Source organism: Sapajus apella, unplaced genomic scaffold, assembly GCF_009761245.1.
Source record: "Sapajus apella isolate SASKATOON/1434 unplaced genomic scaffold, GSC_monkey_1.0 scaffold14, whole genome shotgun sequence".
In the NCBI taxonomy this organism is placed as follows: Eukaryota; Metazoa; Chordata; class Mammalia; order Primates; family Cebidae; genus Sapajus; species Sapajus apella.
This window is the reverse complement of record NW_022436954.1, coordinates 28,483,090-28,498,268: the sequence shown is the minus strand read 5'-3', so window position 1 is coordinate 28,498,268 and position 15,179 is coordinate 28,483,090. Positions and strand designations below refer to the sequence as shown.

Here is a 15,179-nt window from a genome sequence, read left to right as displayed (position 1 = left end):
ATATATATATATATACATAGATATAGATAGATAGATAAATATAGATATAGATATATATGGGGGTTGCTGGAAACCGTTCAGGCTTTGTTAGGGAGCCCTTCCCCAGATTGATGGCTTCAGGCCAGCCCCTCCAGGGAAGCCCAGAAAGCTGAGGTCTAGAAGCCCCATCTGAAATGATGCCCCAGATACGGCAAAGTTCTGCACCCAGGGGACCCACGGGGCAAGGCCAATGCCCTGGGGCTGGTTAGAACAATTGGTCAGAACATGGCGAGAAGCCCAGGGGAAGGCACGTGTGTGCTGTGGACATGAAGCCTGTCCCCTATTTGCCCTCCCAGCAACCCTGGGCGGAGCCAATGGGCTGCTGAGCCTGTTTTGTGACAGATGCCCTCCCTTGGCCTGGCCGGTAAGCACAGGTGGCCAAGCCCGCACACGTCCCCTTACAGGCAGCGGTCACCCGTGGCCACACGCGCGCTCCCTAGTCTCCAGTGATCCCTGCAGCCCCTCTAGGACCTGCCTCCTGACTGATCTGAGTATGACTCCACCTCCCACTCCCACGCACCTGCCTATTCTCCAGAGAGTTGGATTAAAGGGTGGGAAAAGAAGGAAGGGGAGACACCACCACCTATGCCAGAACCCTGGCCTCCCCTCCCCCACATCCATCAGCTGAGATCCCAGCTGGGTCTCTTCCTCTGGACCTTGTCTGCCCTGACTAGAGTTTCTAGTACATAACCTTGTATGTTCTGCAAAGCTGAGAGCCCGATAGACCTTTGATCTTCTACAATCAGGATGTGTGCCTCACAGCCTTTTCTGCCTGACCAGCGTGGCTGAGGTTTGATGTTTGGGAGAAGTGACGCAGCCTCCACCAGCACCTCCCAAACTGTACCGAGCACGCGGCTGCCTGGGGATCTTGTGAAGATGCAGGAGGGCTGGGGTGGGGCCTGGGGCTCTGCATTTCCAACAAGCTCTCAGTAATGCCCATTGGCTGGAGCCCACTCTGATAAAAGGGACTCATAACCCAGCTGTGTGGCCTCGCATGTCCGTCTGCAGTCCGCCCAGACCACCTGTCCAGCAGTTAGAGTTCAGGACCAATGCGACAGGCTCTGAAGCTGCAACCCCACAACGGGATGGCCACCTCTGCAGAGAGAGAGACCTGGATGCTCTACTGGTTCACGAAATACAGAAGGCACTGAGAATAGAGTGGACAATTACAACTAACACACAGCCGCCCACAAAGGTGAGCTCCTGGGGGAGGGGCAACCCTCCGAGAAGAGGACGGCACCAACACCCACACACCTGAAAAATGTGGTACTTCATGTCGCTGATCTCAATGGTCTTACTGCTGTCCCCATCCTGTTCGGATTTATTGGTCATTAGTGTCTTGAACCTGGAGCAAAGGAGACAGAGCAAGGCAGGTTTTGAACCTTTTCTCCACCGCTGTGTGCAATGGCATCGTTGTCACCTGACCAGCTACCAGGAGACGGAGCATTTTACAAATTACTGCTGTGCTCCTAGAATAATTTTCAGCAAGTGCCATTTTACATCGTCCTGGGAAGACATCTGGGCTGAGCCTGATTCTGTCCCCCATACAAGTGACCTGACATCTGTGGCCAGAATGTTGACTCTTCCTTCCAGAATATTTATGTTTTCTAATAATCAAAAGTAATAACTCAGCCAGAAAGAACGCCACCTCAGAGCCCCCCTTTCCTGCTACCCCTTGTCCACCCTGCCTCATCCCACCATGAGGCAAATGGGGCTCCACTGCGATGTGACCGCAGTCTCAAGGACAGAGGGGTCAGGGTACAGCCCCAGCACCTCACTCTCTGTCACCTCAAACCTGAAACAAGCTGCTTCCACGCCCCTGGACTGGGAGTTTGTTGTCTGAGGCTGCCTACCTGTTAGAAGCTGTCACCAGCAGGACTTTATGTGCATAAAACAGCTTTCCTTCCACTAGGAAGGTCACGTCTGACATCTCCTTATTGTTCAGAAAGTGCGGATCTGTGAAAACGGGGGAGACTGAGGGATATGGCCAAGGAGTCCCCTGCTAGGGGCTGCTTGAGTGTGCTGTGAGATGCGTGTCAGGGGTTGGGAGTGGGACACAGAGGTGAGGAACAGAGTGACTGAGGCTGGGGCCTTGGCACCTGGAAATGGAGAAAGATGGCAAAGTGGGGAGGGGGTGAGAAGGGAAGGAGGGAGGGGGAGGGCGTGTGGCGGTGCAGGGTGCAGGGGGTGGGCCTTCACCTAGCCTGGCTGGCAGGGTCTTCCGGATCTCTGGGATGCTGGGGATGGGGCTGCTGCCGTAGCAGTGGGTGAAGATGGCAGCCAGTTGCTGGATGACGGAGTCGTTCTGTGGGGAGGGGAGAGAGGGCCTGTGAGCTGCCTGTCTGTTCACAGACGCAGATACGTCAGGCCAATTTCAAAAGTCCAGGCCAGGATTAGAGCAGCCGCTCTCTTTTGTCCCTGCTGGATGTGGCTTGGCAAGAAATGTCTGTTCCTTCATCAGTGATTCCCCAAATGGCTTTTTTGGCTAAGTTCCAGCCCAGACGCATCCATGGCCTATGACCTCTATAGCCAGGCAGTGCAAGTCTAAGTCTGGGTGCTGGGGGCGGGCGGGTGTGGGGGGTGTGTGTGTGTTGGGTGGGAGTTTCGTGTGTGTGTGTGTGTGTGTGTGTGTGTGTGTGTGTGTGTGGTGGGAGATCCCTCTGTGTGTGTGTGTGTGTGTGTGTGTGTGTGTTTGTGTGTGTGTGTGTTGGGTGGGAGATCCCTGTGTCTGTCTGCATGTGTCCATCTGTGTGTCTGTCCCGTGATCTGGGTCTGGGCCGTAGGCTTGGGAACCAGTCACTCACTGGCCACACTCACCTTGCTGGTCTTGAGGATGTCAAACATGAGCTGCAAGCCCTCGGTCACCAGCTCCTCGTTGTACTCTTCCTCCTTGATGGAGCTGAAGTCCCGCAGGAGGCTTTGCACCATTGAGTACCGTGACTGTGAGAAGGAGGTCCTCAGAGACTCGATCCAGATGTGCAGCTTCCAGGGGACCCCTGGCCCAGGCAGGGAAGAGCAGGCAGTAGTCACACATCGCAGCTAAGCGCTCCTGGCACAGACTCCCAGGACGCCCCAGTGTTGTCTGTAGAGCACCCTGTCCCCTCCCGCCTGCCCCCTTCCTGTGCCCTGAGTGGCCCTCTCAGGATGGCCGTGGCATGAAAGCTTTAATTCATTCTGATAAGCTTTGCTGGCAGGTCAGAGTGGAGTTTCAGGTTCTCATGAGATGAGATGGAGGAATAGCTCCAGCCCAAATGCAGGGAACTCAAGCTCTGAAAGTTAGCCTAGCCCAGGGATTTTGAAGTGTTGGCCCAGCACCCATAGCAGCCTTGTTATTTATTGGGCTCAAGAATTATTTGCTAGAGAGGTCTCAGTTGTGGAGGGGTGGCCAGGAGGGCTTGGATGGCCAGAGAGTATGCCAGGCGCCCAAGGACACACAGGCCTCCACACCTGCACAGAAGCCCGGAACCCACCTGGTCTTGCAGCTCACGGGAATGCCACTGCACGTACCCAGGTGCATAATGACTGTTTACCAGTTCCCAGTGTGTGTCAGTGGGGCTATAACTTAGCATTGTTGTGAGAAGTTCATGACATAAACTAGTCATGTCCCTGGTAATTAGAGAGATAGCTTCTTACCCCCCAGCCTCACTGTGGGTTAAAAAAGAACTGATGACGTTCGCCAGCGACACAGTGACAGCAGTGTGGTGGTGGTGGCATCCTTGGGTCACTGACTGCAGGTGGGAGTGACCTCTCCATTTCATAGTGAGGAACATTGCGGCTGACTCACTACTGTCTTTGCCCAGCCCTGGGGGTTTGTGGTCCTGTGATGACAATGACAGTGCTATCATCCACCAAGTGCTCACGGTGGCCACCATGCCTTGTACTTTAGGTGATGTCACCCCATTTTTAGAGAAGGATCATTGGCACCAAACCCACAGAGAGAGGCGGGAATTGAGGCTGGGGGAGGTGATGTGGTGCGCGGCTAACACAGGATCTGACCTGTCTATCCGACCGGCCTCCCTGGAGGACACCCAAAGTCCACAGACTCACAGACCCAAGGATTGAAAGGTTAGCTGAGTGCCAGGCCTGCCGCCTCACAGCGTGGAGTCCTGAGGCTGCAGAGGCTCACAGTGCTCCACATCCCTGGGCTGTGACTGGGGAGGGGGCAGCGAAGCTCCAGCCAGGCAGAGTGGAGGGCCCGAGGGGAGAGGGCTGGGCCTTGACCCCAAGACGTGGCACTGCTGAGCACTGTCTAAGGCCCAGGGCCCCTCCTGACCTGGCCGCAGCAGGAGCGTCCCAGCCTCCACCCTGTCTGTGCTCAGCTGCCCTGGAGCTTGTCTGCCCCTGCGGGGCCTGGCCCTCTCAGGCCTGCTGGAGAGCAGCACAGGGAGTGACCGTGTGTGTCTGTATGCACGCACAGACATGCGTGTGCATGCCCGCGAGGCCTCACCCAGCGCCCTCAGCTCCATGGTGATGTCCACGTAACCATGCTCGGCGCTGTAGTACATGGCCTCTTGCAGGGCCTTGGTGCGGGTCCGGCTCAGCCGCACGGGCCCCTCGCTGCCGCTGCCCTGGCTTGACGTGTCGCTTTCCTCCACACCCTCAGCCAGGATCTCCTCCAGGGACAGCACGTCTGCTTTCGCCTGCTGCGGCTGCGTCAGGAGCTTCCTCAGGACATTCCTGCGGGCCCAGGGATGAATGAAGGCGAGGGCTGAGGTCCCACAGGCAGTGCCCGCCTGAGCTGCTCCCCGCACTCCCTTGCCCCGACAGGCTGCTCTGGGGCATCTGAGGGCTCAGAGGGTCATGGTCTTCCTCCTCCAGGCAGGTAGGCCAGGGCTCCCAGGGTCACCAATCCCCATACACCGAGAGGCAGGGCAGAGTGCAGGGGAACCCACCCTTCCACCATCCTGGCATTGCCGAGAAGTCCCAGGCTTTGGGGCTGAGCCCTGACTGCTTTGGTATCTGTATTACAGGATGTGAGTATTGCACTTTCCCAGTGTTAAAATGAGGCTGATGTAAGGCTTTAAATCTGACTCTGCATGTAAAAGTGTCTAAAACAGAGGAAGAGCCCAGTAAGTGCTTATTTGGTCCCTTCACGTTGATAAGGATGAATTGAAGATGAATGTCATGTAGAATTTCTTCATATTTATGAATGAAGACACAGAATGTTAGACCCCGTGGAGGATGCTCCCCTGCATTGCTGCGTTTAGCCTCGTGACAGCCCACATGCATCGCTGTCACAGGCGACGAATCCATCTTGCTCAAGGCCACTCTGGGTGAGGGTAGAGACCTAGGAGTTCTGGTTCCAAGCCTAGGCTTATTCTGTCACCTCCTGTGGCCTGGGGCTCTGGGATGGATGCAGCATGGGTGGGACTGCAAGATTACCGGGGGCTGACCTGCTCCGATGCCACCTGGCAGACCCTCCTCATACCTGCCAACCCATGGCCTGGAGGTGCCCTTCCAAGGACCCAAGGTCCCTCCCAAGGACTCCTCTTCACGTATGGACTCGCGAGCTCAGCAGTTTACAGAGCCGGGCACGTGAAGGTGAACTATCCACCCTGCCCATCCCAAGGGTCCTGTGCTCAGAGTGACAGGCGGATGAGCAGGCGGGCAGTCTCCACGCATGGTGACAAGGTCTCCACCGGGGGATGCGGGCCCTGGGGGGGGGTGGAGAGGCCTAGAGGTGGCGACGTGGAAGATGGTACCTGGGGGGTCGGCGCTGCTGAGCTGGGTGAACGTGAGGGTGGGTTGGAGACAGTCAGAGAGAAAAGCATTCTAGGGGAGGGGACCCCAGCCCGAGCACGAGCCTGGTGGCGAGAACAGTGTTGGGGAACTGGAAGTCAGTGTCCTGCCAGCCAGCCCTGCTTTTCCAGCCCCATTTCTGCCCTGTAATCACCTCTTGTCTAGTCTCCTTCTGCCCCTCTGTGCTGCCTCTGACTTTGGCCTGCTGCTGTCCCACATACCCCTGGGCAGGCCTGGTCCCCACAAAGCAAACGCCACCATCTACACCCAGGGTAGGGTGCAGTTTCACACCAGGAGCCTCTGCATGGCTGAGCTGTACGCTGTCTGGATGCCCAAGGCCACTTGGGCACTGGTAGAGCACCAGCAGGTGTGGGAAGCAGTGTGGTCCTGCATGGGCTGTGGCAGCTGCAGAGCGGCGTCTCACTGGGAAAGGGGACGGTCTTCCCTGGGTGTCGGGAGGCCCAGGCTCCAGTCCCAGCTCTGCCAGGAACCAGCTGCGGGGCCTCCCCCATCTCCGGCACCGGCGCTGGCTCGAGGCCCTCATCTTTCTGGTTTACTTGCACACAGGCTTGGAAAGGTCTCCAGGCCTAGTTTTTCTGCTCCCATTGGGGGAACTGAGGCTCCTGTGAGCTTATTTCAGCGCCCTCACATCACATAGGGTAGGAATCCCAGGCAGGTACCTGTGGCCGTGGGCAGCTGAGTGGCTGAAGCAGTTCATGTCCTCATGGAGGGAGGAGCCCATGCCGTGGGCCTCGAGCATGCTGAGAAGCGGGTCGGCACCTCGGCTCAGCAGCAAACTGACCAGCTCGTAGTTTCCTGAAAGGGAAGGCGGGCAGCATGGAGGACACTGAGACGGTGGCCGCCAGGGCAGCTGAGGTGAAAGGGACGGAAAGCAGGATTCTTGCAGCTCTGAGCAATGGAATAAATCAGCAAACCCCATGCTCATCTGCATTTGGCAGATGAAGTGCAGGGAGAGGAAGAAGGCTGGCTGTGCCCTGCCCCTGTGCCCCCCTCTCCGGGTCCCCAGAGGGAAGGGCCTCCCTGCCCTGCTGAGTCCTGCCGGATTCTGAGCCCAAGAGAAACTGATGGGTGGGGCCAGGGGAAGCCCCCCAGTGGCCCAGAGAAGGGGTTTCAAGGACCACCCCCCCCCAGGGTCTGTGTGTGCCACAGAGACCCCTGCACGTCCAGCTACATGCCTGGCCAGGATGGAGGGCATTCAGGGAAGGGCATTCAGAGCCTCCGGGCAGCAGTACCTACCTGCCGCAGAGGCCAGCTGCAGAGGCGTCTCCGTGTAGCTGTCCTCGCTGCCATTCACTGCTGAGCCCTCCACATGGGCACCAGCGTCCAGCAACAACTGCCAGGGACACAGAGGGGGAGGGCACTGCTCAGCACGACAGAGAGCACCTGGGAAGGGCCAGAGTGCTTTGGGGGACAAGGCCTTTAGTTCTCTCCAGGCCTGTGACCAAGACACGGTTCACCCCAGCAGCTGAGGAACTGGAACTTTAGAACTCCGGGTTATCCTCGGGGCTCAAAGTTTCTAGAATCTTCAGCTCCATTCTTGTGACCCAGGACCAAGCTCCTAAGCTGTTAGGACCTCTGAGCTTTTTCTGTCTTTCGAATGCTTTCCCATGAACTGGCTGTGGCCACCTTTCCGAGAACTCGTGTGCATGAGAAGCATAGAAAATGTTGCCCTCAGACTGGGCGCAGTGGCTCACACCTGTAATCCCAGCGCTTTGAGAGGCTGAGGCGGGAGGATCATGAAGTCAGGAGTTCAAGAGCAGCCTGGCAAACATGGTGAACCCGTCTCTACTAAAAATACAATATATTAGCTGGGTGTGGTGGTGTATGCCTGTAATTCCAGCTACTCTGGAGGCTGAGGCAGGAGAATTGCTTGAACCCAGGAGGCAGAGGTTGTGGTGAGCAGAGATCTTGCCATTGCACTCGAGCCTGTGTGACACAGCAAGCCTCCGTGTCAAAAAAAAAAGAAAAAGAAAATGTTGCCCCCGATCTATGGGGTAAACCGTGGCTCTGGGTGGCAGCAGGTGTTCGGAGTCAGAAGGAGCAGGGTGCCAGTGCTGGCCACTGACCAGTGAGTAACCCCTGGCAGGTACTTCAACTCCCGGAGCCTCAGTCTTTCTCATCCACAGAATGGGAAGAGGGGGCTGCTTCCCTTCAGCTTCTTATGGGAGAGGTACAGCAGCTACCCCAGGATGGCTGGTGGTGTGGCTGGAGCAGAAAGTCCCAGTCTAGGACAGCAGAGGGCCTCTCCCCATGCTAGCAACGGCTGACGCTGACAGGGGACAGACGGGGCAGGGTTAACAGATACCAGGCAGTTCCAGATGAGCCGGTCCTGGCTCTGCCTTGGGGCAGGGGTGGGGTCTGCGTTACTCCAACTGGTGACTTTCAGCTCCTGTTCTACCTACCCTGCCCGGCTGCTCTGGAGGGAGCAACCTTCCAGCCCTCCCAGGCTCCTGGAGACCAAACCTTCCTCCAAGCATGCATGGCAGCCTAGGCAAGCCCCACCCGCCATTCGCCTGGATACCAGGAGTGGAGTTCGGGCTGATCGCTCAATCCCACGGACTGTATGGCATGTGGGACAGCCATCACTGGAGATGCAGCAGTCAGAAATCAGCCATGGCACCATTCTCTGCACCAGTGCCAAGGCCATGGAGGTGGGGGCCTGCTCACTGGGACAAAACTGGGCATGAGTCCAGGCAAGCCCAGGGCATAGCCCCGCAGGCCCAGTCTGAGCTGAGGTTGGGATTTTGCTCCAGTCCTCATAAGGCAAAGGCGGCAGGATGTGGCAGCCAGTGAGTAATGGCCATTCATGGAGTCCTTGGGATAGGCTAGGGCTGTGAATCAGCCAGACATGATCCCCGCCCTCAGAGGCCTTGCAGCCTAGTGGGGAGCGAAGGCATCACACCAGCTCCCTGGAAGGGATGCCATGAAACCCTGTGCATGCCAGCGATCTGAGGACCTGGGAGTAAGTGCATTTGGCTGGGGCGCGTGTTGGCATGGGGAGCTGCTCTGCCCACAGCTTCTGCTTCTAGAACTACCACCTGTCCCGATGCTAGCACAGCTACCTGGGCCGAGGTGGGCCACCTGCGGCTTGGCTCTACAGGTGAGCAGTGCCAATCTGAGTCTGAGTCCTCTCTCAGGAACTGGGGAGGGGACAGAATTGCATAGACCCCATCACAAAAAGCCAGCCCTGCAGCAGAATTCACGAGGGAGGAAAAAAGGGAAGGGTTGGAAAGATGGCTGGAGGTGAGAAAGCTGAGCTGGACTGGGACAGCACCAGTGTGCCCGACACGAGAAAGACAGAGGTTCCAGGAGGGTGTGACAGGACCCTAGTGCTGCCTGGACCCAGGTCCTGTTTCCTAAAATTCCACGTGTCCTTGCACTAACCCCTCGCCTTGAGGCAACTCAGGTGGCAGCTGCCTTATCGATCAGGTGAGCCGGCCTTAAAAAGTGCCTTTGGGATCTCTGATTGAGGGCACCTGCCCACTCAGCTGAGGCTGGGGCTGTGCTTGGGGCCCAGCCCACCTGGTAGGCTGGGGCCACGATGTTCACCTGGACCACAGGAGCTCACCTGGACCACAGAGATGTGTCCATGCAGCACAGCAAATGTCAGCGAGGTCCAGTGCCGGCTGTCAGGGTGGATGGAAGGGTGCCTAGGAGAGTTGCTTGGAACCTGGAAAATACCACAAATCATGTGTGTTTCCTGGGCACCCTAGCGAAGGGAGCACCCTGCAGGGATGGGGAACAGGAGTCAACAAGTGTTTTTCTACATTCGATTGGTAATGTCTGCCTGGAGCGCTGAGTGACAAGGCTCGAAAAGAGAGGATGGGTGTTTAACTGGCAATGTCTTCCCTGGGCAAAAGACGGTGGTGGGGCGCGGTGGTGCGTTATGCCTCAGAGGGAGGCAGAGCTAGAATTATTTGGGGATGGAAGGAATGGCTGGAGATTAGGCTGGTCAAAGGAGAAAGATCTATAAAAACAGCGTCACAGCCCGTCTCTCCACTCAACTTCCGCCTCAGCCCACTGCCTCTCAGACAGAAAGCCCAGAACTCGGTAAGACTCCCCTGTGCTAACGATGGCCTCTGTGCATCTTGTCTTTCTCGTCTTTTGATGCACATCAACTCAGTTGCCCAAAACACCACACACAGTGTGTTTGCTGGAGACCTCAGGGTGATCCCTGCTGGCCTAGGACCCGCGTGCAGCTCTGTGGGGCTTCCTCACCTGGATGTCCAGGTTTGCCCCAGCATCAATCAACATCTGGACCATCGCCTCGTCCCCTGCAGCGCAGGCGTACATCAGCGGTGTCATACCCTGAGCAAATCAAACACACATGCTAAACTCTTTGCAAACGGAACACAACACTGTGTACCCACAGGCCACTGCCCCAGAAACCACAGATCGGGCCCCCACCACCCTGTGCTCCCCTGGGTTTCGTGCTTCCTGGGCTGCTGGGGATAGGGCACAGAGAGGGTGAGTGGGGGCACTGCCATGAGCACTGCAGGACACTGGAGTGGGGGCCAGCACAGGCCATGCTGCCAGGCTCGGGGCGAAGGCCTCCTCTGCCATGGGAAGCTGTAAACTTGGTACAAGTTATTTGCCCTCTCCGTGCCTCAGTTTCTTCATCTGTAAATGAGTAACGACAGCAGTATCTTATCTCCCTCAAAGGGTTGTTGCAGACTGTGGATTAATATGTATAAAGTGCTTAGTTCAGAGTGAGCTTACCTTGATTAAGAACTACCTAATTAAAATACCAACAATACTCTGACGGCTACTGTGCCATGGAGTCTCATAGTCGCCATCCCAGGCCCGTGCGTGGAAATCACCGTGCCCGTGATTAACATGCAGCCTCTCCCTCCATCATCATATCCCGTTCTCCCCATTTTACAGCTGAGGAGCAGAGAAGGGGAATTAACTGCCCAAAGTCACACAACTAGTGAGAGGTTGAACGTGGGGCAGGACCCAGGCCTCCATAAGCTGTGAAGCCCGTGCTTTGCGATGTCTCATGAGACAGTAGAGGAGGTGTTTGACTTCAGCGTTTTGTGCTCCTGAGCAGTCCAGAGCGTTCCAGCAAGCTGTGTCCCGCTGTCTCCCTGGGTTAGGTGGGCAGGTGGCGGGCCGCCACCCTGGCTGGAAATCCTGCTCTGTGGCTGGCAACAGCAAAGGCCGTGCGAGCTGTTTATTCCGTGGCTGGGTCCCAGTGGGTGTTTACCCGGTGCCCCGTGATGTTATTTATTAGGATATTTGTGTGTAGACAAGATCTCCTTTCCTTATAAACCCTTGCCTAGTGCCCAGAGATAAAGCAATGGCCTGAGATTAATCACGGGGTGAGAGGACCTTTCTCCCCCAGATCATCCTGTAAATACTAAGGTTTCGGGAACAAACAGGACTGAGCACTTAGACGAAGGCCAACACCACAGAATAAAAATTTGGCTTTGTTTCATCTCCCTGTGGACAGGCTTGACTTACTTTTTTTCCACACATCTGTACACAATTTGGAGTTTAGACCAAGTGATGAGCCCTGTGAGGAGACACTGCTTTTTCCCGGGTCCCTGTCCCCACGCACTCCGGGCATATAAAGAGGCCAAATAAAACCAGGCTGGCTTGCAGATTTCAGGAATCAGCATCATATTGACAACCATACAACTAAAATAATCATCATATTGGCAACCAAAACTGGAATGAACATTTACTGAGCGCCAACTCCATACTGGATGCAGGATTTCCCCTAACCCTATGTGGCAGGTGCTGCCATCCTCTATCTTACAGGGGAGGAAACTGAGGTGCCTCAGGGAGGCAGAGTAACTTGTTCAAGATGCTACAGCTCGGCCGAGTGTGGTGGCTCACACCTGTAATCGCAGCACTTTGGGAGGCCCAGGTAGGCGGATCACAAGGTCAGGATATTGAGACCAGACTGGCCAATATGGTGAAATCCTGTCTCTACTAAAAATACAAAAAAATTAGCCGGGCATGGTGGCGCACACCTGTAATCCCAGCTACTCAGGAGGCTGAGGCAGGAGAATTGCTTGAACCGGGGAGGCAGAGGTGGCAGTGAGGTGAGATCACACCACTGCACTCCGGCCTGGGTGACAGAGTGAGACACAAAAAAAAAATCCAAAAAAAAAAAAAAAAAACAAAAGCTACAGCTCTTACATGGCCAGTAAATCCTAGGTCTGGCTGAAGCTAAAGTCCACAGGCTTCCACACTGTGCTGCTGAAGAAGGAAGACTCCACCAGGATGAAAGCTCCCACAGAGCCCTGGAACTTGTGTCGATGGAGAGGCCCCCACGAGACCCCACAGCAGCCTGCCACCTGCCGCTGCCCTCCAGAAGCCCAGCGCTGGGCCTGTGGTCCTTCCCCAGCCCCTGGCCCGGGTACACACCCTGACTGCCCCACCCCACGTTCTTTACATCCCTTTCCCTGGAATGCCTTCCTCACTCCTGTCTGCGCCATCCCCATCCTGCCCTCCCCCAGGCTTGGCTCAACTGCCTCCAGCAGGAACCCTCCCCTGGCAGCTCGTCCCATCCGTCAGAGGCCACCCTGGCCTCATGGTCTGCCTGGAGCTTCATCACAGGCTGCACTGCACCGTCACCTCATCTGAGAATGCTGCCTTAACTTGCCACTGTCATTTAACTCCCCCCGCTCTGCGTGGCCTTCCAAACCCCACAGGGCCCCTCTGCACACAGTGAGTGCTCTCAGTGCAGTGTCAAACACACAGGATATTCCATAGCGGTTGAGAGGCTGGGTCCGGCTCTCAGATTCTCCACCCAGCTCTGCCCCTTACTAGTTGTGTGACCTTAGGTAAAGCAACCTCTCTGTCCCTCAATTTCCTCATCGAAACAATGGGGAAAAGAATAGTGCTACGTCACAGGGCTGCTGTCAAGAGATTGGTTCATCTATGTGAAGCACTTAGAACAGTGCCTGGAACACAGTAAATGCTATCTAGATGTTAGCTGTTCACAGCAAAAGTAAAAAGCAAAACAGATGCGAAAGTCAAAGCCTATCTGAAACTGTACATCACCTCCCACATCCCTACCCATTTTCATGCTTCATTTCAGTCCTCAGCATGTTCAGTCAGCATACTCTACATTTTACATGTCCGTGTTTCTTATTATCTGTCTGCCCCACTAAAGCATTAGCTCCACGAGGGCAAGGGTTTCTATGCCTGGGCAAGCAGTCAGCACACAACAGGCTGTAATACAGGGTGAGCGATTGTCCCTAGCTGGAGAGGGAGCTCACTCTCCTGGACTCATTCCTAGCCTTGCGCTGCCTGGAGCAGTGGCCTGCTGTCCAGCCAGGGAAGCAGAAGCCACATCACAAAGGTTTTCCAAGGGAAACTGGAAGTCTCCAAGCTGACATTCCACTTGACCTGGCAGGGCTGGATTCAGGAGGTAGCCCCCCTCTTCAAAGAGCAGAACTGAGCAAGTCTCAGGGTTAGGACCCAGGGCCGCCAATGCTGAGAGCTGAGAATTCGCAACTCTGGTCCCCGTGCCTGGCCTAGTGGAGCTCTAGGGACATACCTGGTCATCCATAGTGTTAACCCCATCCGGCCCCAGGGCCTCGATGGCTTGGTTGATGAGGTCTGTCCTCCCACAGTTGAGCATGCGGAAACCCAGGTCCTGGTTGAATTTTTCAGTAGCTGCTCGGGCATCCATCCTCCGGAAGGAACTGAAACAGTGTTCAGGTCTGCCCAGAAGAGACCCAAAGGTGTGTGTGGCTATGCAGACAGCAGTTTTCAATGACATGACACAGATGTGTGAGGCTTACGTGTGGAGTGAGGATGAGGATGGGTGGGGAGAAGGACCAGGGTGTTATGATCAGACTAGCAATGACTGTCACCATTATGTTCTGTGACATGAAGAGCACATATTTCTGTTTTTCTATAAATACGTTTTAAAAAGTGCCCAGGGGCCAGGTACAGTAACTCACCCATAATCCCAGCACTTAGGAGGCAAAGGCGGGCGAATCACTTAAGGTCAGGAGTTTAAGACCAGCCTGGCCAACATGGTGAAACTCCGTCTCTACTCAAAATACAAAAATTAGCCAGGTGTGGTGGTACACGCTTGTAATCCCATCTACTCAGGAGGCTGAGGCAGGAGAATCAATTGCACCCAGGAGGCGGAGGCTGCAGTGAGCTGAGATCGCACCACTGCACTCCAGCCTGGGCAACACAGCAAGATGCCACCTCAAAAATAAATAAAAAAAATAAAGACGTGCTCCAAGCTCTCACTGCTTCAAGTGGCAGGAAACAAAGACTCGTGTAAAACAATGTCATGGGGCTGCCCGAGGAGGAAGCAGCTCCCACCCGGACTCGTGCCGCAGCACTTGGCTGTAAACTGTTTGTATGGAGCAGGCTGCTCTCAGCCTAGAAACAGTCACCGTGGCCAAGTTTTAGCATTTGGCTCCACGTTCTCTCCCTTTAAGGCTTCCTGGTGAGGCCCAGAAGTACCAAAGAGATGGCAGAGAGTGGCCTAGACTCCCATTTGCAATCAACCCAACCTACAAGGAAAGTCAGATAACACCTGTATTCCAAAGGGCACATCCCAGATGTCCAGTAGGCAGTTTTGCTCTGGAGCCTTTGTTGAGCCAAAGTGTAGAAAATTCACGTAATAGAATGAGGTTTGGGCCTTCCACATGAAGACAGAGGAGGCCATAACCTGGGTTTGGGCAAAGGATTAAAACATGTAAGCCCAGGTGCGGTGGCTCACGCTTGTAATCCCAGCACTTTGGGAGGCCAAGGCGGGTGGATCACCTGAGGTCAGGAGTTCAAGACCAGCCTGGCCAACATGGTGAAACCCCGTTTCTACTAAAAATACAAAATCACCTGGGCATGGTGGCATACACCCGTAATTCCAGCTAAGACTGAGGCAGGAGAATCACTTGAACCCGGGAGGCAAGGGTTACGGTGAGCTGAGATCACACCATTGCACTCCAGCCTGGGCAACAGAACAAAACTCCATCTCAAAAAACAAACAAAAACAAAAACACAAAAGATAAAAGGGACGGCCAGGGAAGCTTCTCTAGAAAAGCTCCTCAGCAAACGGGTCTACTATGAGAGGCACTTAGGGAAGGAAATTAGGAGCACAGGGTTGGAGGCCACATGGACCTGGGTTCAAATCTGGACACAAAAAAGTGCTAGCTGAGTATCTGTGGGCAAGCTACTGTTCCTCTCTGACCCTCAGCTTCTTCATCTGTAAGATGGGCATGATCACCTCTTCTCTGCGCTGGTCATGAGGACTAAGATAATGCACGTAAAGAAGGGCTCATAGCTCCTTCACCCAGGAAGAGTCCATGTGGTGTCAATTACAGGAACAGAGGAAAGAGCGGGCCCACTTCTGTCCCTCAGCCCCCAAGTATCCCAAAGAGTCAGACGTGTGGGTCTCCTGC

General features: G+C 55.3%; 1 protein-coding gene across 1 annotated transcript in view; it reads right to left on the bottom strand.

Moving 5' to 3' along the window:
* Positions 1 to 15,179, bottom strand: part of ABTB2 (ankyrin repeat and BTB domain containing 2) — a 207,885-nt gene that overhangs the window by 6,249 nt on the left and 186,457 nt on the right. Inside the window, exons 5-14 of the mRNA XM_032283607.1 lie at positions 13,313 to 13,478; positions 10,018 to 10,107; positions 9,368 to 9,469; positions 7,036 to 7,132; positions 6,459 to 6,594; positions 4,487 to 4,716; positions 2,857 to 3,035; positions 2,239 to 2,344; positions 1,893 to 1,995; positions 1,294 to 1,384 (exon numbers count right to left, since the gene is read on the bottom strand). Of these exons, the coding sequence (XP_032139498.1) occupies positions 1,294 to 1,384; positions 1,893 to 1,995; positions 2,239 to 2,344; positions 2,857 to 3,035; positions 4,487 to 4,716; positions 6,459 to 6,594; positions 7,036 to 7,132; positions 9,368 to 9,469; positions 10,018 to 10,107; positions 13,313 to 13,478 (1,300 nt within the window). The remainder of the gene's footprint in view (positions 1 to 1,293; positions 1,385 to 1,892; positions 1,996 to 2,238; positions 2,345 to 2,856; positions 3,036 to 4,486; positions 4,717 to 6,458; positions 6,595 to 7,035; positions 7,133 to 9,367; positions 9,470 to 10,017; positions 10,108 to 13,312; positions 13,479 to 15,179) is intronic.